This window comes from Entelurus aequoreus, linkage group LG07 (genome assembly GCF_033978785.1).
Source record: "Entelurus aequoreus isolate RoL-2023_Sb linkage group LG07, RoL_Eaeq_v1.1, whole genome shotgun sequence".
NCBI classification, from domain to species: domain Eukaryota; kingdom Metazoa; phylum Chordata; class Actinopteri; order Syngnathiformes; family Syngnathidae; genus Entelurus; species Entelurus aequoreus.
In genome coordinates, this window is record NC_084737.1 from 38,574,292 (window position 1) to 38,598,987 (window position 24,696).

The 24,696-nt window shown below is 39.9% G+C and overlaps 3 protein-coding genes across 4 annotated transcripts in view; 2 read left to right on the forward strand and 1 right to left on the reverse strand.

Moving 5' to 3' along the window:
- Window positions 1-298: 298 nt before the first annotated feature.
- On the forward strand, window positions 299-8,952 carry ctdsp2 (CTD (carboxy-terminal domain, RNA polymerase II, polypeptide A) small phosphatase 2). The gene is made up of 7 exons (XM_062053533.1): window positions 299-987; window positions 2,460-2,623; window positions 4,482-4,583; window positions 4,926-4,982; window positions 5,620-5,712; window positions 5,916-6,101; window positions 7,383-8,952. The coding sequence occupies exons 1-7, from the start codon at window positions 927-929 to the stop codon at window positions 7,506-7,508; spliced, it is 789 nt and encodes a 262-aa protein (XP_061909517.1). The 5' UTR covers window positions 299-926; the 3' UTR covers window positions 7,509-8,952.
- A 377-nt stretch (window positions 8,953-9,329) lies between these two features.
- On the forward strand, window positions 9,330-22,881 carry tegt (testis enhanced gene transcript (BAX inhibitor 1)). 2 transcript variants are annotated; one of them, XM_062053537.1, is made up of 10 exons: window positions 9,330-9,400; window positions 11,326-11,402; window positions 11,481-11,589; window positions 15,267-15,387; window positions 18,275-18,323; window positions 19,069-19,166; window positions 21,554-21,633; window positions 21,709-21,809; window positions 21,875-21,950; window positions 22,094-22,881. In XM_062053537.1, the coding sequence occupies exons 2-10, from the start codon at window positions 11,347-11,349 to the stop codon at window positions 22,115-22,117; spliced, it is 714 nt and encodes a 237-aa protein (XP_061909521.1). In that variant the 5' UTR covers window positions 9,330-9,400; window positions 11,326-11,346; the 3' UTR covers window positions 22,118-22,881. The 2 variants fall into 2 exon arrangements, with proteins under 2 accessions (XP_061909521.1, XP_061909519.1); XM_062053535.1 differs by lacking the exon at window positions 9,330-9,400 and adding an exon at window positions 9,908-10,089.
- Window positions 22,882-23,561: 680 nt separating this feature from the next.
- Window positions 23,562-24,696, reverse strand: part of nckap5l (NCK-associated protein 5-like) — a 41,927-nt gene continuing 40,792 nt past the window's right edge. Inside the window, 1 exon segment of the mRNA XM_062053534.1 lies at window positions 23,562-24,573. Within this exon segment, the coding sequence (XP_061909518.1) occupies window positions 24,313-24,573 (261 nt within the window). The 3' untranslated portion in view covers window positions 23,562-24,312.

Genomic DNA, 24,696 nt, shown 5'->3' on the forward strand with positions numbered 1-24,696 from the left:
TGGTACATTACGTATAACATATGTTGAGAGACATATAGTACATGAATTCATACTGTACTGAGATATTGATGTTTTGATTTTAATTGCATTTTTCCAAACATAAGCGAAAAAGGGCATGGTACGTTGACTCAACATTCATTAACATGTGGTGGTGACGTTTGTTTGTGTTTATCTAATAATAAACACAAACAAGCTCCATATAGCAGGAGCAGCGCCGGAATGTGGCGCGTGCAGGATGGGGAGGAATGCCTTGGCCACGCCCCTTCACCATGGCCTCTCCAATCAGAAAAGCTGGTCGGTTTCAGGGCACCCGCCGAGTCCCAACAGGAGAAAAACAACGCGTTGGATATTTGACAAAACTAATATTTTACGCCACACTTCGCCCGGGAGGCAACTTTTCTGGCGTGGGAAGTCACTCCAACGCCGAGCTGAGAGCTTTTTTGTTGCTCTTTCCAACCGTTCGGCCGGTGTTGTTTATGTGTAGTAAGGGGGAGCTTGAAACCGGCCTCCCTTGCCCCATTTCCTCGGTTGTTTTCCTCCTCGCGCCTGGATTCTCCATGTTGTTGCTGCGAAAGTGACGACTTGGCGGCGACGGGAGAAGGGGGCTGCCCGCTCGTATCACCACAGAATAGCTCAGGAAAACAGAGAGGGTGGTCACCGACGGACTCCCATATATCACCCGGGGAACATATGCATGTGCCTTTCCCTCCTCCTCGATCGGTCTGCGAAGGAAGAAGAGTGAGGAAAAACGGCGGGGAAATAAAGAAAGCCAGCCAGGGCACCTTATCGACGCCACTCTCACCGAGGCGGCTGACAGGCGATCTGGGCGACTACTTGTTTGGTCCGTGAAGACAAAACCCAATGAGGGATGCCCATCAGCGCCCGGGGTCAGGTTTTGTGGAATTTGAGGGCTCTGTGATTGTCAGATGGAAAGTTCTGTTATCACCCAAGTGCAGAAAGAAGACGTCCAAGTGTCACCAAAAACAGGTGAGTCGGTGTGGTGTTGTTTTAACCCTTATTCCACCTTCTTTCGATCTGCAATCCACGTTTAATGCTCATGGGCATAATTGGGGGTACACACGACAGTCGCAATAAGTGTAAAATAAAACTGCGAATTGCGCACTGAATTTGAATGTGATCTAAACTTTGAAGTTCCCAGACTTCTTATCATGTGCTGCTGTGATCATCGCTGCAAACATTAGTGTTCCCAAAACCAAGGTGCTCAGTATTTATGTGTCTCTCAGGTTGCAGATTGTTTGGCACAAACCCACACTCACTACGAGAAGAACAGGCAAAAGTGCCGCCGCAATCGGCAGCCTCACAACGGGTCAAATTACGAAGGGCTTATCGGTACCCATCCAGGGATTGCCTTGCTTTTTTGAGTGTTTGCATGAAGCCACCAAACACCGTAAATAACCACGCTGCCATTGGAGAATGTGTATAGAAAAACCAGGTGCCGCGGTGCTGACAGCGGAATGCACACCCCCACCGCACACGCCCATTGTGACGCCGTTCAAAGATTCTGTTTGTGCGCTTTTCTTGGCCTTGAAAACGGCTTAGCTGCCTGATTAATGTTTTGCTTGTTAATGTAGCGCACAATGCATGATTGCACGTAGTGTTGCCTCAGTAACCAGGCACAGTGTGTTTAGGAAAGGGTGGCTCTAACAGATAGAAGGGCATTGGATTTGTCTGTGGAAATAGTCTTCTTCCCAGGCGTCTAGCAGCATAGGATATGTGAAATACACTCTCACTAGTCTTCCTGTTTGAAATCAATAAGCAGGTCAGGTAACAAATCATTGTATTGAAAGTCTTTGAAAGGTTTTTGTTTGTGACTGTCAATCAACAAATGAGGATCTGTGTTCTTTGTCTCTTAAACAATGTGTGTGTTCTGCCTGCTGTCTTTACAGCACGGAGGGTTAGCACAGATTACACATGATGAAATACACAGCTGGATCAGCACACTTTGAGGCTGTTTTACAACAGTTCCTCTTTCTAGGAACCTTGAGTAGGCCTTGCATTGTGGGGCGTGATTGAACTTGTCACACAGATCACAGAAGAAGTCTTTGGAACGATCAAAATAGCAATAGCTGATCATAGCTTGTAGAGGTGTGACCGCTGGCCGGGGGAAATAGAAAAGGCCTTGGAATGTTCTCTGTCTGTGCTTTCTGTCAAAAGTACTGCTGTAAAGTGTGGGTTTTCCCGCCCTCTGTGATTACATAACCAGCATCGGCCATTTGCAGCAGCAGAGGCAGCCGCATTAAAACCAGATTTCATGTTGCAGGCTTTCAGATGGACGGCGGCGCTCATGTTTGCAAATGTTACAAGCTCCAACTCATAAGACTAGTTGATACTATTTCATTCCTGATGACTGGTTGTAACCTGTATATGTCCAAGAAAAAAACACATTTTAATCACTGTCCTTTTTCCCTGTGTGTGTGTGTGTGTGTGTGTTTGAACAGGCCAGGTGAGCCGCTCTGCGCTGAAGCAGCCTCGGAGTTGTAACATCTTCAAAGCACTCTTCTGCTGCCTCCAAGCTCAGGATGGCCCCAAATTACCCCCACCACTGCCACCACCCTCCCAGCAGGCCTTGTTGGAGGCACAGGAAAATGGGACAGTTGTCAAGGTAACACAATTTTCATTCCAGAAACAATTACAATCATACTGAAATAAACTTACCAGCCAATCATTAGATTCACCCGCAAAATCTAATCAGATCCAATAATGGCTCGGTATGAAAACATTTTTACGGCCCTGCAAGCTTTTACAATAAGCCTATTGTTATATTAATTCCTCTCTGACAATGTCAATCAAAACTACACATCACTTTCTTTTTGTCAAAATGTTTCAACTCATTAGAATCCCACAAGACGTGCAAATACCTGATGTTGCATCGTTTTGAGAATGATTCTGAATACATGTACTGTATTTTTCAGGTTATAAGTCGCAGTTTTTTTCATAGTTTGGCCGTGGGTGCGACATATAATCCGGAGCGACTTATGTGTGAAATTATTAACACATTACCGTAAAATATCAAATAATATTATTTATCTCATTCGCGTAAGAGACGAAGCAAATGGCAGCAATCGTCACACACACGTCAGCAATCGTAACTCACAAGTCAACCAATAAGAATTCGGCGGGGGAGGGTCATGGCAGAAGTGCATTGTGGGTCATGGGATGCTAACTGCTATATGTTATACGTTACTGCCATAGCTATTAAAATGGATTACATCAACATTGGCGGTAACTTATAAAAACTGAGAAGGGCTGAACTAAAATGGCACCGAAAAGGAAATCATATACTGCAGATTACAAGCTGGACGTAGTGAAATATGCAGCAGAGAACGGCGATCGAGCAGCAGAAAAAAAGGACATACCACAGGCGACACCGGGGAGGAAGATTTCATCGGATTTAGCGATCGGGAGTGACAGATTGTTTGGTAAACATATAGCATGTTCTATATGTTATAGTTATTTGAATGACTCTTGCCATGATGTGTTGCGTTAACATACCAGGCACGTTCTCAGTTGGTTATTTATGCGTCATATGGTGTACACTTATTCAGCCTGTTGTTCACTATTCTTTATTTATTTTAAATTGCCTTTCAAATGTCTATTCTTGGTGTTGGATCTTATCAAATAAATTTCCCCCAAAAATGCGACTTATACTCCAGTGCGACATATGTATGTTTTTTTCCTTCTTTATTGTGCATTTTCGGCCGGTGCGACGTATACTCCGGATCGACTTATAGTCCGAAAAATACGGTATGTGTCAACACAACATTGTTTATGAACATGATAACACATCTGTAAATGTTAAACGGCGTGTGTGGAATGTTGATTCTGCCTGGATGATAAGAATTAAAGCAGACATGAGTATCGGCTATTCAACGGGTGATTATTTGCTTCAAAATTGCTGAAGTGGAGGGGATAGAAAAAATAAGGAACATAGCGTTTCCTGCACGTTTGTGGATGCGGTCATCTTGATTAGATTTTTCATCACCTTTCGAGGCATATTCATGAGATCCCTTGTCGTAATCTTTACCTCTTAACGATATGCACGTTAGGCAACATAGCAATAATTCATGTCAGTCTGACAGCAAACATGAATAGCAAAGCTCACAGTGACAAATAATTTGATTTCCATGTATTTTTATGTCCCACATTTTAAAGGGGAACCTGTTTTGATTCTAAAATTTAAAAACAGATAGACAGCTGGAACCACAAATAAACAGTTATTCCACTTTAATATTTCTGACCTTTATTTACACAAGTATGATACTGTTTTTTTAGTTACAGTGCCTTGTAAAAAAGAGTTGGCCCCACCTTGTCAAATGTGCTTGTCATAAACAATAAAGCTTTGGTTTTCATGTGAATTACGCCATTTTTGTGACTGTCATACTCTTAATTTACAAACAAAGCACACACTGGTCAAATGACTGAGATGAAAGTAGCATTCAGAAGTATGTGTGTGTTCTTAGTTGTGTGAACCCAGCCTCCTGCCTGAGGTGAATGTCCAGGACCAAGGAAAGATCTGCGTGGTCATAGATCTGGATGAGACGCTGGTGCACAGCTCTTTCAAGGTGGGTAAAAATTTTTACATGCATTGTTGATTCCAAATGTCTTCTGTGTTTTAACCTTTCAAGATGCGCTCTTAAATGACAAAAAGTAACATTTAGTACATACTTGTGTTTATTCAAGCTCTAAATAGGGTTAATAAGGTTCTTGTAAATGCAAATGAAAGTTTATAAAATCAGCGTCTGTGAAGCATGAAGTACATTATGTTTTTGCAGTCAATGCCATGTTATTTATGGTAGCAGTGTGGCATCCAAGTGTTTAGCTGTTATGTAACGCCATGTGAGCATACACACGGGGTTCACGAGCATGCGCATGCCAACCGTCTCATCTTTGTTTTCCCCTTCCAGCCAATTAACAATGCAGACTTCATCGTGCCTGTTGAGATAGAGGGGACCACACACCAGGTAAGCTACTGTGCAAGTGTGTTTGCCTCACAGGTTCAATGGGTGCGGGGGTCGTGTGTGTGCGCGTGTGTGTGTGCTGATGTCTTTGCAGCAGTCACTGAGCTGGAAGGGATGGGTCTCCTGGCTGATGATAGCTGTGCAGAGACCTCTACTGGCCAGATGTTGAACAAGGAATACTACCAGCATAGGAACAGTAGCGGGAAGAACCTCAACCTAGACCATCCTAGACGTTGTCAATAGGCGATGCCCACATTGTTAGATTTAGATGTATTGGTCCCTGTTGGGGGAATTCAGTATTGTTAACTGTGGCTGAGGGTGTCAACAGACTTTGTGCAATTCACTGTTGATGCTAACTGAGACTTATGCAACATGTAAAACATGTGCTTGACTGACTAAATGTGATCCCTGGGATGTCGTATGCTGCAAAGGAATCTGTGCGGGCCTCTGCCTGGTTCAAGTAATCCAGGATAGGCTGGTTAACACTGGCAAGGCCTATTTTTGATTACTTGTTTCAGGAAGTGACCATCAGCAGCTAATGGAAGGAAAGAATGTCTCCGATTTTCTAACAATAGACTAAATAAGCTTATTGTGACATATTCACTGACCATACACTTACTGACGCTCTCTGTGTTCCCAGGTGTACGTGCTGAAGAGGCCGTATGTCGACGAGTTCCTGCAGCGAATGGGGGAGCTGTTTGAGTGTGTGCTCTTCACCGCTAGTCTGGCAAAGGTAGACTTTCACAATTTAGTCCTCTCCACATGTGTTGTACCAGCTATAGTTTAATGTCTGATCTCATTTTGTGTCTCCTTGGTAATCTTTACACTATGATAGCAGCTGCCTTAATATGAGTGGTTTGTGTGCTCATACTGTAATGTTAGTTTCCTCAATAGCTCCCCTCACTTTCTCCCTTACTCTTCACTGACCTCCACCAGTACGCTGACCCAGTGACAGACCTGCTAGACCAGTGCGGTGTCTTCCGGACTCGGCTATTCCGGGAATCTTGTGTCTTCCATCAGGGCTGCTATGTGAAGGATCTGAGCCGCCTGGGCCGGGATCTCCACAAAACCCTAATCTTGGACAATTCTCCCGCCTCCTACATCTTTCACCCGGATAATGCTGTGAGTTTAAATCTGCTCCAAGTAGCCCTGTTGATGTGAAACTATGATGCATCACATGTTGTTGAACAAGCAAGTACAGTCAAACCTGTGTTAGTGGCCACAAATATTTCCCATGCAGAGAAAAGTAGTGTTATAAACCTTGGCTATAGGGGCTACCTGTTTTGTGTCCCAGAATGGTTTTCTCACTTTGTATCTCCGCCACTAATATCCACATTTGCTGCAATGATGTTAATAGTTGGAGTCTCAATTATTGTTATTCTAAAATTGTTTACTCTTTTTAGGATAAACTTGCCATATTATTATTTATTTTTCTGTAATGAATTGCTTTTTTACATAATACTTACGTTTAATAATTTAATAAATATCAAATTAAAGATGACGCTCACTTGCGGTTTACTTAAACCTATTACGGACATTTGCATGCACGTCATATTGTTCCGTGCCAACGAGTATTCTCTCTCATTTGTTCTCAAACTTTTAACGAATCCGTTAGCAGCAGCTCTTTACTCTTGCCGTCTCAATAAATCATCGCCAATACTAACGTCTCATCCCGTATCCAGCTTCAAAATTTTGAGTTCGTCATGGCTCCATCCATTGTGAATCCTGGCTCAAAATGGCTCCCAACATGCATACAGTGGCCCATTGTGCATTTTCTCTTGGGTGGTCGCTATAGACAAGTTTGACTGTTGTTAATTGTTTAGTTTTTTTGACGGAATGCAACACTTTATATGTAATAGTGGCAGTATTCCAATTGGATTATTATAACACCAAATTATGATAAAATTCTCATATTTTGTTAGTTGAGAAGTAGAAGGACTGAGGTGACAGATTAGACATTAAATATTTGTCCATGTCTCAGGTTTAATGTGTAGTTCAAATAGTTTTACTGCTCGAGACATATTCTAGACAGATGTAGAATTACTTGAAGGGTGGCGCAGCTCAGATGGTAAAGCGGTCATCTGGGAACTGAAGGTTTCCTGGTACAAATTCAGATTCTGCCATTCCAGTCACTGACGTTGTGTCCTTGGGCAAGAGACTTATCCCACCTTGCTCCTAGTACTACCCATTCTAGTATCTGAATATTTATGGCAGGACTCTCTTGAAAAATACATTTCTAATCTCAATTGAATTTAACTGAACAAAGGTAAAAAAAAAAAAAATTGAGATCACACATTTCTTTGGTCAAAAGTATATATACCTCTATTTTGAGGCAGAACAATTACCTACTTCTGCTAATTAGTTAAGTTGGAGCCCTTGTAAGTGTCCCTGTTTTGCCCTCAGGTCCCTGTGTTGTCATGGTTTGATGACGTGGATGATGCTGAACTCCTCAACCTCTTGCCCGTGTTTGAAGAACTTAGCCAAGCGGATAACGTTTACACCCAGTTGGACCAGCTTCGTGGACATTAAGCTGCTCAGCAAGCAGCCTCTGTAGAGCTCCTCTCCAGCTGCAATGCAACCGCATATCACACATTGTAACCTGAGCTGTTGGGATGTTGTTTATTCCCACCTCCGCACAAAATCCTGTTAGACAATGACATTAGCACGGGTTTAAAGAAATTCCAGGCCTATAAAGCACAAAGTCTGTGCCTCAATTTACAGAGTGCATTCGAAGGCCTTTAGCATGCTCTTGATCACGCCAACCACTATTGGAAATCACCACCAGAGTGGGCAAACAACAGGAAATCACCACCAGAGTGGGCAAACAACAACCAAAGCGCCACCATCCAAATCACTCCTTTGTGTCAACAGTGCAATTGTTGTTTTGGCAAATCAGAAGCCTGTATGCCCTAACATAACTTTGGAACGTGGTTTTATTGAGTGTGCCTTTAACGAACGACTTTAAAACTATTTTTTAACATTTTCACCAGATTTTATACATGATTAATTTTTTGATAGGAGAATCTATTTTTTTAAACTGTTCTATGCAAGTCAGTTTTGTCAATAATTCCAATGAGTACATCAACATTAGCCTTATCTAAAGTTGAGCATCAAAACAAATGTGTGTTTTATTAGTACAGTTCTACATTCATGTTTTCTACATGACATTCTTTAATTGAATTTCATATGAGTTTCAGATTGAAAAACGGGGCAAAAATCCCCTTGATACGACTGTACACACTGGAATATTGTTGGCACATAGCATGATCATGAATACCACAGATTCAATCAAACTTTATAGTTTTCTGATCATTGTATGACAACTTTTTTTTTACAGACAGTGCTTAGATCTAAAACGGTGCCTTTTTAGAATTGAGACCAATAAAGGTGATCTGCCTGAAAGAGATTGGATGCATCATGCTGGGCATGAGGAAACACTGTCGTAAGCAAGTGTGAAGCCATGAGGCTGTGGTACTTGCATTGTAACACTTGAAAATGTCCCATTTTTTTATGTGAGTGTTTTTTCTATATTTATTGGCCAAAATCTGTATCGTCCAGTAATTGCTCAAAATGTTGTGTGGTTTATATTCCACTTATTAGCTTTAAGGCTGACCTTGTGTTTAAAGGTAATACAGTATCTGTGCCTAAAGTTCAATAAAAGTCCAACTTACATCTGCAGTTCAATCAATACATGTTACTTCAGCTGTCAGTCACTCAACATGTTTCAATTTTAGGTGTTTTTTATTTTGGGTATGTCCTGGGGTTTTCTGTGATGTTTAATGCCTAATGCAATTATTATTTGCATGTCAAGTAGTTTAAAAAAGACAATTGAAATGTACCTTTTGTGATGACCCAAAGTATTTGTCTTTGTGTTTAAAATGTAAATCACTGTCTACCATATTTGACCAAAACTATAAAACACAAGGTGCTACCAATTTTTAATAGCAATAAAAATTGGTTCTATTTTCCTGTATGAGTGCTTTTGTGTCATTTCTTGCCTTATGTCAGTATATTATACAGCAAATAAGTCACCAATTTTAAAGGAGCATTAAATAAAAAAACATATATTGCAAGTTATTTGTGAAAGAAAAACAGTCTATAGTATGTAAATGTGGATAATCACATTATATAAAGTCAGATAACAAAATGCCGGATGAGTTAACAAGTTTCCAAGCAGAACTTTTAGTGAAATATTGCAACCTTCAACGCAAGAAGCTCAAGGATGATATTTTTGACAGAAAAGCAATTATGTCATAACATGCCACAATTTACTCGGATCCAATCACACTTGTATGACGTCATCACTAGTTTCCTTGATAGCATTGATGATGGCTTTGACACTGTAATCCATCATAGTTCAGAGAACACTTCTCACCACGTCATATTGGGGCAATATCCATCTATCAGCCTTGCATTTTCAGGTTTGTTTTAAAATGCCATATCTGTGTTGTAATGTACACAACTATACGATACATTCTTAACACAGAACACAATAATATTTACCTAAACATCGAAATAAGTGACCAACTTGGGTTAAACTAAACAGTAGGTCGTGTTAAGGTAATGACAAAGGGATAGTAATTGAAATACGTAAAAACTGTGTAGTTTATTAATCTCCAACATTCGAGCTTTGAGGCCTGTGTACATGTTATAATAGCGTCTACATAAAGCTTGTCGATTTGTTCAGTCCATCTTAAGTGATAGTCTCCAGAATTAAAGGTTGAATCCTTGTATTCATTGTTTTCAGTAGGCGGACGTAAGCTCTTGCTACCAGTGATGGTGGTGCAGTGTAAGGTGTCGGCCATTTTAGGTACTCGTTGACAAACTGCGAAGCACTTTTCAATTTAGCATGTGATATTATTACAGATTCGCATTTATTCTTACGCGTTACCCTAAACCAAAGTCGCCGTCGTGTGATTATCAATCGACGTTAGACATTACTATCATTTATTGCGCCATCCTCTCGCCGGAAATAGGTCTGCAATTTTCTGGGCGTTTCCATGGTGACATCAGCAGGCCCCTGTGTGACATGTCCAGTTTAGCTCCCGCAAATCAACCCGAGACAGAAAGTAGAACGGCACACAAAACGACCTACCGGAGCGCAGAACAGGTGAACGGAACTTACATTGCTTGAGAAAACATTGGCGTGTTGGATTTTGAGTGTAATTTTCATGTGTTTTGGTTAATTGTCGAGATACTGAATTGTGGCCTCAGATCAGCTCGCGAACATTAGCTTAGCAGGCTGCTGTTATGATAGCGCATTTGGCTAGCACCTTTAGCTATTAATAACACTTAGCAGCCGACAAACAAACTGTTGCGCAGCGTATGTTTTTCGCATTTAAATGCTTATTTGTTTTAATTATACGTAAGTGTCCTATGTTTGTCGGTCATTTAATCGTAAAACCAACGGTCCTGTGCCTTTGCTTTGTCTTTTGATTTGCGCTAGTTTAGATACTTAGCACGCAGTTAGTTGTTGTACACAAAGCCAAACACACTTTTATGTCCTCTTCAACAGAGCACAGATCATTTTGTAGCTTTTGTAATAACAATGTTGGTGAGAAGATGACTTAATTGGTAATCGCGAAAACGATAAACGAGAGTATTATATTTGTAGTATACTTCCGCGTTTCACAAGAGCGATACTTGGCACGAAGAACTTAGACCTGGGGTCTGCAACCTTTACTATCAAATGATACATTTTGTTGCCTCTTTTACTGAGGAAAAATTGCGCAAATCCGCAAAACGTAACACAGCATATACACTTAAAAGTTTTCATTTTTTTGATTTTACAAGAAACCAATCCATTTAAAATTTAAACCATTTATCCATCCTATTCATGGTTAGCTTACCCAAGGGGTTGTACACTCCAGAAGCTGAACTGAACACACAGGCTTCCAGACTCTCATTTATGCCTCCCTTACACCTCATGACTCAGCCTGTGCGCAGTCACAGCCTCACAAACACTTAGAAATTATAAAACTCTTTTTGAAAATTCAAATTTTTCTCACTCCGGGATTTAAACAAATCTAAGGGAGCCACAACAAGGAGGCAGAAGTGCCACATGTGGCTCCAGAGCCGCAGGTGGCAGACCCCTGACTTAGATCAAATTATAAAAATACTTAGTCTTCACAAAGTCTAGTAATAGCAGAGTGTCTATATGGGTTATGTGTTACTGCTGTACTCAAGTCACTTTCTAAGGTTCGACACAAAGTAAATAACTGGTGATAAAGTGAACTCAAGAGTAAACGTTGTCATTGTTGCAAAAGAAAGGCTTGCTGTTTCTTCTCAAGGTTAGTTTTCATTGTGAGCAATAATGAAACCTTGAAAATTTCCCTTTCTTTTTCAGATCTCAGCTTCCTGTTCCATCATGAATGTGTTTGATCGCAACATCAACTTTGACGCCCTCTTCAAGTTCTCCCAAATGTACATAACGTGACACATGTCAAACCTGCTCCTAATCTACATCAATAACCTTCCTTATCAATGCTTTTTCTCTTGCAGATCTCATTCCACCCAGGTGCACTTGAAGAATGTGTATTCCAGCTTGGCTGTGTGTATGTTTCTGGCTGCAGCTGGCTCCTATGTCCATGTGGTCACCCGCCTCTTCCAGGTAATAAAAATACATTTGGCCGGGATTTCTCTGTATAATGTAATTTAACTTGCTTTATATTCCTAAAGATGTAGTAGGTAGGTGACCTACTTATCTCCATTGCAGCAGTGGCTAGTGCCTGCTCAGATCAAGGTGGTTTGCGATGTGCGTCATTATTTTCTGTGGGGGGAGGGGGGGGGGGGGGGGCGTTATTTTTGGACTAATTGAAGAATACAGAGGTTAATGACGTAGTTCACATTTCCTAGAAGTGCCCGACTTCGAAATTCCAGAGTCTGATTTCTGGAATAGCCATTAATCAACACACAATTGTATAGCTCCAGATCATACAAAATTATACTCTTAAGATAAGTTTGCAATGCTTTACTTATACTTTAAGAAGTTTGTATACTGTTAGTATATATCTATGCAATCCTGAAATATGAAGTCAATCTGAGCATTAAAACATGTTTTTGTGCTACTTAAAACTCTGTCCGCGGCAGCCAATATTAAAATCTACAAAAATTGTGTAATATTTTATCCAGAAAAACTCCATTATGGTCAGTAATGGTGATAATCTTTGGGCACCTCACGATTCGATTAAAAACCGACTATTGATGCATCTTTAATTTATGAATATTAATGGAGTTTAACTATTCCCTGTACCCTGTACACTGTTTGTTTTGTCTAATCTTGAACGGGTTTGTGCTGAAAACAAAGTTTCGTTGTACTTGTGCAATGACAATAAAGACCTATCTGAATTTAAGCGCTTTTATCACTTGCAACTTTTAAAAACAGAAACAATTAAATCAATTCCCACATTTATTAAAGTAAAGGAAATTTGTAAGTGATTTTTTTGGCTTACTGAACTAAATAAACCAACCATTTGCTTTTTATTTCATGCATTTATAACTAATAATCAGAGGTGGGACTAAGTCATTGCTATGCAAGTCACAAGTAAGTCTCAAGTCTTTGCCCTCAAGTCTCGAGTCAAGTCCCGAGTCAAGACAGGCAAGTCCCGAGTCAAGTCTAAAGTCAAGACTGGAAAGTCTCAAGTCAAGTCCCAAGTCCTGCATTTTGAGTTTCGAGTCCTTTCAAGTCCTTTTAACCACAGACTAATATATTTACACAGATTGTGTATGCTTTTAAAACGCTGTAATTATTTATTAAAACAAGTGCATTTGAAATTGCAGGAAGAAAAATAGTGCAGACATTGCACTTCATAATAGCACTATTAACCAGTCATTTTAAACATTTAACTCATTCCTTTACAGAATAAACACATTTGAAAAAACAAGTGCAACTGTACTTATTTGTACAAAAGTGTTAACATTGTATCTCCATGGCATATTGCAATGTAACTAGTTCCACAGCAGTTTCTATCTTGTTCTTACCTTATCTCATTGATCTCATCTCATACTGTATGTGTGTTTATGTGTGCGTACACATGAAAAACATAACAAATACATGAACAAAACAATGAACAGAGTTGTACTTTTTAGATGTCAGGGCCCTATGCAATATGTACACATATTCTTGATATAGTATACATTTTAACTGACGTTTATTTGACTATGTTGGTCTTTTTGTAGGTGGTTAAAATATGCGGTGCTGCTGACCGCCGTCTAACGTTACGTTACTGTGTGTGATACTTTGACTAACGTAACGTTAAGTATAGGTACCTCATGCAACCCTGCTTAAAAAAAATCACTTGACAAAAAGTATAAATAAGGTAGCGAACTGCTGTGGACGCATCATATTGCCGTGTTTGCAATGACGTTATAACCATAGACACCTTATAAGTAGACGCAGCATTGGTTGCTGTGACGCTAGCAATTTGGCCGCCATCTTGAAGTGGTGATGAGGAGCAGGCGAGCAGCCTAAACTGACAGTTGACAGGTAGAAAACAAAGATGCCGGGCTGGTGTTCAGCGTTTTCCTACTCAAATGAGCGGACTGTTGAAAATAGGAATCGGGGGATTACTTTTCACAAGTAAGATTTAACATTAACCTACTATTGGTTGTATTTTATGAAAATTATATTACCACAGAGTTGAGAAAGAGCAAAGATCTTTAATATTTGTATGAGAAAATCACATTTAGCTGATATAAAGACTTTCAGGTGTTTATATATGTTTAAGTATTTGGCAGACGCTTTTATCTAAAGCGACATACATAAAAAATACATATATAACAATCACTGTAAACATTATCATTTAAGGGAAGAATGTAATAAAAAATATCAATACAAAGTGTCAAGACAGAATAAACTCTCTGCTGCTGCAGCAACATGGATAGTCTATAGGTCCCTAAGATATATAGATATCTAATGTATTCATACATTGTTTATGTAGGATATACGCATGTATATATAACCTAATCATATTGTTTCTTCAACTTAAAAATAGCTGACCGTTTTTTTCCCCCTTCTCTGGGATTATATTCCCAGTTTTGATCTCGGACGTCTGGTCACTTATAGCGTATATGAATATTATATTACTGTTAAGCAAACTATGAATAATAAAACATGCCAAAACATGTGTTATCATAGCTACACGTATGACAAAAAAAAACGTGAAAGTCAGTGGTATTCAGTGAGGTAAAATGAATTAAATGCACTGACAGTTCATTGCTCCTGCCAAATGAATTGCACTGAGTGGAGCAGATCACCACTCCAAGATGGCGGCCCCGCGTCTCGTCTGCGCCAGTAGGCAGTAGCGCTCGATGCTGCGTCTACTTATAAGATGTCTATGGTTATAACATTAGCAGTGAGTTTACAGCCTCACTGATTTAACTACACAGCAAATAAAAGTCACGTTACTTAGCCAATAAACGTTATCTTACATTCAAAACTTACCTTTCTTTGTGCAATTTCAAATGTCGAACGAAGTTGGAAGTTGTTGCGTCTCCGTCTGTAATATTCGAACTGCGTGATTTGCATACGGCAATTCGTTTTTTGTTGTCCAAGTCGTAGTTTTTATACCCGAAAGAAACCAACTTTGGCATAATTGTTTCTCACTGGCGCGTTGTTTGACAACTCTTCTTCATTGGTTCTCCTGCAATTTGATTGGATGAATGCTGTGTGATGAAAACAACATAGATCTAATTTGATTGGCTATTGTACGGAGAGCACACCAGCTGACAGGAACAACACGCTGATAGACACAGACGAAGAAAATGAAAAATACGGAGCGCTCTCAAATAACTTTTTAAGCTTTGGGTTTTGGGGAAAGTAGCAAGTCATGTCAAGTCAAAGGGCTCAAGTCCAAGTGAAGTCACAAGTCATTGATGTTAAAATCTAAGTCGAGTTGCAAGTCTCTTTACCTTTTGTGAAGTCGAGTCTAAAGTCATCAAATTCATGACGCGAGTCTGACTCGAGTCCAAGTCATGTGACTCGAGTCCACACCTCTGCAAATAATAAGGGAGCTATGATGTTTTGAAGTTAATTTTCCAAAATATAGGTCACACATTTTTCTATGGTCTTATTGGATAAATCAAGACAAAAAGCGACTCATTCTTTAACTTCAAAAATTCTTAGCTTTCTCAATATTTGAAAATTGAACTGTGAGGCGGAACTGGTAGAAAAGGGATGGATGAAGAAAAATATCTGATCACGATTGGACGAAAGCACAATGATTGCTTGAATAGCAGAGTAATGTTTGTTCGGTCCTGCTCTCACCTTGGCTGTGTTGTGGTCATCAGGGAGGAATGCTGTCTGCTCTGGGATCTCTGGGAATGATGATCTGGCTCGCCATGACACCACACAACCCACAGACAGAGAAGAAGAGGCTGGCTATCCTCGCTGGATTCGCCTTCCTTACTGGTACTCTGACTCATAACATTTTTATTTTGGCAGAATTAACTAATGTGTTAACGCACATTAATCCAATATCAGCAATAAGTATAACTATAGATTAAAAAATGCTAGTTCAAAGTATAATAGTGAATCTTCCAACAACCCACAATTCGATTCCGATACTTGGGGTGACTATTCGATTTAGAATTGATTCTTGTGTCAACATTCTCGATTCATAAAAAAAACAATATTTTCAAAGCAGATTACAAAAGCACCTCTTGACTGCTTGCACATGACATATGCACAGCAAGTAAGCACAGAGATTAAAGGCCTACTGAAATGACATTTTTTATTTAAACGGGGATAGCAGATCCATTTTATGTGTTGTACTTGATCATTTCGCGATATTGCCGTATTTTTTGCTGAAAGGATTTAGTAGAGAACAACGACAATAAAGATCGCAACTTTTGGTATCCGATAAAAAAAGCCTTGCCCCTACCGGAAGTAGCGTGACGTAGTCAATTGAAAGGCTCCTCACATTTTCCTATTGTTTTCAACGCAGCTAGAGCGATTCGGACCGAGAAAGCGACGATTACCCCATTAATTTGAGTGAGGATGAAAGATTTGTGGATGAGGAACGTTCGAGTGAAGTACTAGAATGCAGTGCAAGACATATCTTTTTTCGCTCTGACCGTAACTTAGGTACAAACTGGCTCATTGGATTCCACACTCTCTCCTTTTTCTATTGTGGATCACGGATTTGTATTTTAAACCACCTCGGATACTATATGCTCTTGAAAATGAGAGTCAAGAACGCAAAATGGAAGTGAAGTGACTTTTATCTCCACGACAATACATCGACGAAACACTTTAGCTACGGAGCTAACGTGATAGCATCGTGCTTAACTGCATATAGAAACAAAATAAATAAATCCCTGACTGGAAGGATAGACAGAAGATCAACAATACTATTAAACCATGGACATGTAAGTACACGGTTAATGCTTTTCAGCCTGGCGTAGGTTAACAATGCTGTTGCTAACGACACCATTGAAGCTAACTTAGCAACCGGACATCACAGAGCTATGCTAAAAACATTAGCTATCCACCTACGCCAGCCAGCCCTCATCTGCTCATCAACACCCGTGCTCACCTGCGTTCCAGCGATCGACGGTGCGACGAAGGACTTCACCCGATCACAGATGCGGTCGGCGAGACGGAGGAAGTTAAGGTGAGTTCGGCGGCTAATGCGTCTGCTATCCATCTCTGTCTTCCTGGTTTTGTTGCTGTAGTCTGCCGCTAATACACCGATCCCACCTACAACTTTTTTCTTTGCAGTCTCCATTGTTCATTAAACAAATTGCAAAAGATTCACCAACACAGATGTCCAGAATACTGTGGAATTTTGAAATGAAAACAGCTTTTTTGTATTGTATTCAATGGGGTACCAATACTTCCGCATCAACTGATTCCGTCACGCGCATACGTCATCATATCTACCGTAATTTCCGGACTATAAGCCGCACCTGACTATAAGCCGCACCAGCTAAATTTAGGGAAATACAGATTGCTCCATATATAAGCCGCACCCGACTATAAGCCGCAGGGTTTTGATGTGTAATTACCGTAGTATATAGGGGTTCCTGCTACCACGGAGGGGATTGTCGGGACAGAGATGACTGTTTGGGAACGCAAAGCGTCCCATTTATTAACAATAAATCATTCAATCAAACTTTCACATCTTTGACATGGCGAACAGCATTCGTGCAGAGTACAAATAATACAACGGTGCAAAGTAATACAAAGTGCTTGCCTGTACGTTATCAAAATAACCAGCCTACCGGTATATGAAAAGTCAGTCTTTAATCATTGTGTCATCGTCTTCCTCCTGCGTACTAAAACCACCGAAATCCTCTTCGTCGGTGTCGGAGAAGAACAGGCCGTAAATAAGCCGCACCCTTGTATAAGCCGCAGGGACCAGAACGAGGGGAAAAAGTAGCGGCTTATAGTCCGGAAATTACGGTAGATGTTTTCAACCGGAAGTGTGGCTGGAAATTTAAAATTGCAATTTATAAGTTAACCCGGCCGTATTGGCATGTGTTGCAATGTTAAGATTTCATCATTGATATATAAACTATCAGACTGCGTGGTCGGTAGTAGTGGGTTTCAGTAGGCCTTTAACTTAAAAAGCGTATTTAAAAATTGATTACTTAAAAAAAAATATATATATATATATATATATATATATATATATATATATAATTTTTAAAATTAAGAATCTATTCAGAATCGCGATTTGGATTTGAATCAATCTTTCTCACCCTCCCTAACTGGTACCTGGGATTATGTATGGCTCCTCAACAGTACTAATTTCCTGTACTTTTGTTTGTGTTCATGTGGTCGGTCATGAGTAGCGATGTTAATCCTCCAACAACTCACGATTTGACTCAATTCCGAACTTGGGGTAATTTGATTCAGGAGCAATTCTTGATTAAAACTGATTCCTGCAAAATATTGTTTGGCATAAAACATATAATTAAAGCTTTATTATATAAAGATAGATTACAGGCTACTAAAGCCCTTCTTGGCTGCTGATGTACAACATACGCACAGAGAGTAAAAGCAGTGATGGCCTAAAAGCATATTTTTAAAAATTGAATTGAAAATTATTGATCAATTCAGAATCTGAATAAATAAGAATTGTGAATCGATGTTTGTTTGTATTTATACCCCGAGTTCAGAATCACTGAAAATCTCTGTATTGTCTCTGAAAACACATTTCGGGCAGTAATTATTTAAAATTATTCCACAGCGACTCTGATTTATCTGATTAAAATGTTTATTATTTGACAGCCCTGATTAATTTACGACTCACTTGCCTTAACTAATTTGAACTTTTCCCTTCTCCCTCCAGGTGTTGGCCTTGGGCCCACCATGGACTTTGTCATCGCAGTCAATCCAAGGTATGCCAACATTTCTGTAATGTTTAACTTGTGCAGCTAACAATCTTCGGGCATAAAGAGCATTGGCAACAATTTGTCCTCATAGTTCCTCTCCACATCTCACATAATCTTGTGTTCACTATAATTCTCTAGAAGGTTGCAAGTGAAAACTGATTTTTGCATCTTATATGGTGCAAAAGTGATGACATAGAGCGGCATCATTGTTTAGCCTTCATATCAAACATATGTTCATGGCCTGTCATAAAATGTGCCCAAGATTATTATTTATAGTCTAATTTTCATAAATGCCTATTTTATTGTTAGTTCTTTAACATTAGGGTTTTCAAAGTGTCACGGTGAGTGAATGTAATGCAATTATGTATTACAGTTGGGGCCTCTGAAACATTTTGTGAAGTATTCCTTTTTACTGTAGGAACTAAAAAATTTAAAAAATATCCTATTACCCTGACATTAGTTAGTTTAGCAGATTTGAAAAAATACATTTTTCAACTTTTGTCAAGTTGCCTACATTGAAGTTTTTTGTTGCCTCCGTAACATTGTGCAAACCTGTTTTATACAACTTTACCCTTCTACTATTATTTAAACATATTCTATTAGTTCAAATATTTGATTGGGAGCAGTTTATGGGTATATCAAGTATTCTTGTGACATTTTTTCAACCCATCATGGATGTTTTTTGTTAGGATTTGTGTGTCTTCTATACGGATAAACAAACACGTTTCATCTTCTTTTCTCTCTTTTGCAGCATCATTTTGACAGCATTCTTGGGAACCTCTGTTATTTTCATTTGCTTCACTCTCAGCGCCCTCTATGCCAAGCGCAGGAGCTACCTGTTCCTCGGAGGTAAAGTAACTCCCAGACACTAAAAGCATTACATATAATGTATGTATGTATGTGAGGCTTCCTTGCATCTGCATACATACGTTGTATGGACAGAGTATTTGGACACCATCTTCACACATTCAGGGACAAAAAGGTTCACTCAAAATGATTACACTTTTTTATGTGGAAACTAAAAACTCTAAAGCATGGGTGTCAAACTATGGCCCGCGGGCCAAATTTGGCCCTCCGTGTAATTTCATTTGGCCCTTGAGGCAAAATCAAATTAACATTAGAACTGGCCCGCCGGTATTATACAGCGGCGGTGCCGCTGTAACACCGCATTCACCGCTAATACTCATACTTGCCAACCCTCTCGATTTTCCCGGGAGACTCCCGAATTTCAGTGCCCCTCCCGAAAATCTCCCTGGGCAACCATTCTCCCGATTTCTACCCGGACAACAATATTGGGGGCGTGTCTTAATGGCACTGCCTTTAGCGTCCTCTACAGCCTGTCGTCACGTCCGCTTTTCCTCCATACAAACAGCGTGCCGGCCCAGTCACATAATATATGCGGCTTCTACACACACATAAGTGAATGCAAGGCATACTTGGTCAACAGCCATACAGGTCACACTGAGGGTGGCCGTATAAACAACTTTAACACTGTTACAAATATACGCCACACTGTGAACCCACACCAAACAACAATGACAAACACATTTCGGGAGAACATCCGCACCGTAACACAACATAAACACAACAGAACAAATACCCAGAAACCCTTGCAGCACTAACTCTTCCCGGACGCTACAATATACATCCCCCGCTACCACCAAAACCCGCCGACCTGAGCCCCAATATTAATGAACTAGCATCCAAGAAAAGATGGCAGGTATCTGGCTTGGGCACATCAGATTTGATCAGTGTGTCGCAAACTGAGCAGTAAAAAGTCCTGAATGGTTGATTTATTCATTGTTATTTTATTTTCAAATTTATTAGCCTGTGGAAAAAGTTAATGTTGATATTTACCTCAGAAGGCTGCAAATAGAAAAGAGGTATTACATTTTTTATTTAAATTGTATTTAATATACCAGTGATGTTTTTTCGTTAGTTTTTTGAAAGTTGATTTTGCACTATTAAGTTATATAAGCGTTGCTTGTTCCATATTCAGTGTTAAAGCAAATCAGTGTAACAAACTGAGCAATAATTAACATTTTATTCATGCACTTTCTCTTGCTACTTCAAGGCTTGAATGTTTGATTCATTCATTATTGTTATTTTATTTTCAAATTTATTATTAGCCTGTGGAAAAAGTTAATGTTGATATATACCTCAGAAGGCTGCAAATAGAAAAGAGGCATTCAATTTTTATTTACATTTTATTTGATATGTCATTGATATTTTTTAATTATTATTATTATTATTTGGAACTCGATTTTGCAAGTCACTATCAAGTTATATAAGCCTTGCTTGTTCTATATTCAATGCAAAACTTGTTTGGGTCCCTATTAAAAGGTTAATTTGTTCAACCTTGGCCCGCGGCTTTGTTCAGTTTTAAATTTTGGCCCACTCTGTATTTGAGTTTGACACCCCTGCTCTAAAGGCATTAAGCAGAGTAAGGAAAATATGTCATTTTTTCTTAACTTTTTAGGTCAAAAACACATATACGGGGCATCGTACTCATCTGCTGTTGCGGACATAAAATTAGCCTTCTTCAGGTCTTTGAACAGAGTCTTCAATGCATCTCTAGCAAGTATTGTAACTTAAAAGTGTCTGAGAGGGTTGTTTTTAAGTGTTGTTGTCATACTCGTCATTTATCACCTCATCTACAATGCCCCGCCTGCATTCTTTCATGGCTTCAGAATCTGCAGAGCTCCTCCTCTTTGCTAAAATCCCAAAACGCAAAGGAAAGCTGCTGTTGCTCTCTGTAGCTGTGCACTGTTTGTACGCACCATGGTGGTACAGCTGCTGTAGGAAGATGCAAATAAACTGCACTTTCGCTGCGATGTCTCTAAACATTGTAGCTGTAGTAGTGCAACACTATCATTACAAATGAAGCATCCTTTGGCGTTTTGTTTTTTTCGTTAACCCATGCAGGAATAAACTACATTGTGGGTGGACTGTTGCTAGGCTACTCATAGTGTTGTACTCATGGTCTATATCATGGTATATATTTTCGCTGACAAATAGGGTTTTCAGTTGCATTACATAGCCCTGCAGGGCTATGTAATGCAACTGAAAATTATAATGTATAGTATCTTAGATTTCAGATGAACAAATGAGCTCCTGGCTTAACTTTTGTTGGATCAATGGATTAGCAAAATGTGCTTTGAAACACGCTTTTGTCCTTAGTGTATTAGTCCCCTCATGGTCTACGTGACATTTGCTCAATGTTTGGTTTTTGTCAGGCATGTTGATGTCAGGCCTGTCCATCCTCTTCCTGATGTCGCTCATGAACATGTTCTTTGGATCTGTGATGCTCTTGAAGGTAAGTGCAGCATTGTCTCGCCACATGTTCAGCACACTGCCGAGTTAAAGCTGACGTGAATCTTTCCCCCCACAGGCTCACATGTACCTGGGCCTGCTCATCATGTGTGGATTCGTCCTGTTTGACACTCAGCTCATCATCGAGAAGGCCGAGAATGGAGACAAGGACTATGTCTGGTGAGGACGTTAGCCCGTGTCCTCATGATAGGACACAAACTAACTACATTTGTGGCCTGGTGCAGGCACTGTGTGGACTTGTTCCTCGACTTCATCACCATCTTCAGGAAACTGATGGTCATCCTTGCCATGAACGACAAGGTACTTTTGCTGTTGTCGCATGTTTGCTGATGCTCGTTACCGCATAGAGTAAACATTGTCACGCTATGTCAGCCATCAAACATCTAATGAATTTGTTAACAGCAAACTATCCAGAGTTGACTTTCATTTTCTCATCTTTCCAGGATAAGAAGAAGGAAAAGAAGTAGACGATTGTTGGCTGGAAAAGCAAGCCAACCTGTCAAAGACGGCACAGTTTGCAACACACGATGCTTTTGTCTTCGTTTCTTTAACTAACTCCTGTGGTCTTATCTGATTTAAAATAATTTCATCTTTTTCACCTTCCAAGGGTTTTGAATGTTTGTCCATGTATACTCATGTTAGTCCTGTGAGGTGGCTGTGAGCAGGGAGTAAACTTAGTGCTGCAGTGAACATGCTTGGCCTGTAGAGGGGAGCGTTGTGTCGTCCAACCTCCCCTCGTGGAGTGTTGTGTGAAGATTTTCATCATTCTTATTGTTTAGTGCCATGACGTTATGATAGGCTCCTTTTAGCCAGGTCATGTAAGCTTCTGATAGTGAAAATCGTTTAAGTTGAAGTCAAATAATTACATCCACCGATTTGCTTTATTTATGATTTTATGATTTATGCGTGTCACAACACAGTGACACCAGATTCCTTCACAAATAAGTAATGTTTTGAATGACCTCAACCAGGACACAGCAGAGTTTAAGATATTTTCTTTTACATCGCTTATTAAGGGGTGAGTCGACGTTATCTTTTCAACTCTGACAAATGATAAACGGGAAAGCTTTTCTTTCCCTACTGTAAATTCCAGAAAAATCTGTTAGTTTGCCAAATTAGGTGATGCTATCATAACATTTTTGAGTGTATACTGTGAAGAATTTATTTTGTTGATGTAAAATGTAAACTAATAATTTGATACATTTGCTCAAATAAATGTTGAATGCAAAAATTATTTTAAGATCATTGTTCATAGTCATGCTAGTTTTTCTTACTTCAAGTCTTAAGTTATGTTGACAGCAATTATTTTAATACAAATCAAATCATTTGGAGAGAAAAAGCAATTCCAATCAAACTACCCTGTAGAGCAGAGCCATTCAACTGGCAGCCCGGAATTGACACCATAATAGCACCTGAGCCGAGCTCAAACTTTTCTGTAGCAAATTCCTAAAAACCGTAGAGTGCTCCTGTTGTGCCAGAAACTTGGACCACTGTAAACACATTGGCAGATACTTGCATTGACATTTTAACCTTGCTGGCAAACAGAACATTGGGGTCAAAACTTGTGATCTACATAACTGAGGTGTTCCTTGAGGCACCCTGTTTAGTACTTTCCCTTTTGACAGTTACAATGTTCTTTGTAATGGGGTTTAGAAACTTTTCTAAATTGCATTACAGATGCTGTATGTAGTCACGTGTTCAACTTCTTTGGTTATACTAGGTTTTTCTCAAGGTTCCATTTTAAGTCCTCTATTCAACTGGTGGCTTGTGAGTTCAGGTCAAAACATTTTTTAGACTCATTTTTGCAGCAGATTGTTAAACGTTTTTATGCTAAACTAAAGGTTGCTGTGGTCAGATGGCAGCAGCATGTAAGAGCATAAGGACAAAAAGTAGTGAAGCTAATACAACTGGTGCAGATCAAATGAAAACCTTTTTAATTATAAAGTTGAAAAACGGCAGTACGTACAGAGGATCTACCATCTAGGCGACGAACAGCAACACATGTTGAAATGAACATCATCTAAGCGAGGACATGTCCATTTTCAAAGAAAGGACAAAAAGATGAGAATGATATACATTTGAAATAAATAATACAAATACATATTCATTGAATAGTGTAGCCATTTCTCTTTCTATGTTATTATTGCTGGTATATATTACCTTTTTAAATGCATTAGGTTTTATACAGACATTTTTCTGACAACCTTCCATGGTCGCAAAACAATATCAACATGATTGATAAGATAATTTGTACACAAAAAATGTGACCGTTTTTAGCAATTTAAAAAATTAACATTGTCTTTTGTTTACTTTTTTGAACTGCCACATTAAATAAAAGAAAGGGATGTGAACATAAAGGAACCAGGATGGGAGAGAACAGACATGTTGCTCACTATCTAGCAGGATGACATTTGTGCTATTGTTAGCTTGGCCATGCGTTTGGAGTCCTGTACACGAGTCCACCTTGCACAGAAGTCAACGAACATCAATTTGGTGGTTTTGGTTTCACTTTGTCGGGAAATCCTGAGAAGTCACATTGATCCTTTTTGCTGCAAAGCAGCTATCAAGGCGGAGTCATCACCTCCTTGTAAGGTTCCTTTCCTGCCAGATGACTGCATGTTGCTGGATCAGGATGAGAGTGGACTTCTCCAGTCTGTTTGCATCATCCTTGGCTGCCACACGATGACAGACTGTCGTACAAAGAGTCGCTGAGGGACTCGGGCGTCTCCAGAACTTGCGGGCGGCTCGGGGACAGCGCCTCCTCAGGCCGCTCCCTGAGCAGCTCCAGCCCGGATTCTCGGTTCATCTCGGGAACGCTGGGCGTGCGAGTCTTCCCCCTACGAGACATTCCAGACTGGACCGGGACGGGCAAGCTGCCTGGGTCCACCACACGGCTGGAGGACGGAGCGCTGGCCTTCAAGCTCTGATAGGAGGCGGACCAAGAGGAATTTTAGGTCATGTGCTCTTATGTAACAGACATCAAGAGGGTTTGAGAAATGTGTGAATTATTAAAATCCTGCTGATGAATTATTTCACAGGGAGAAAG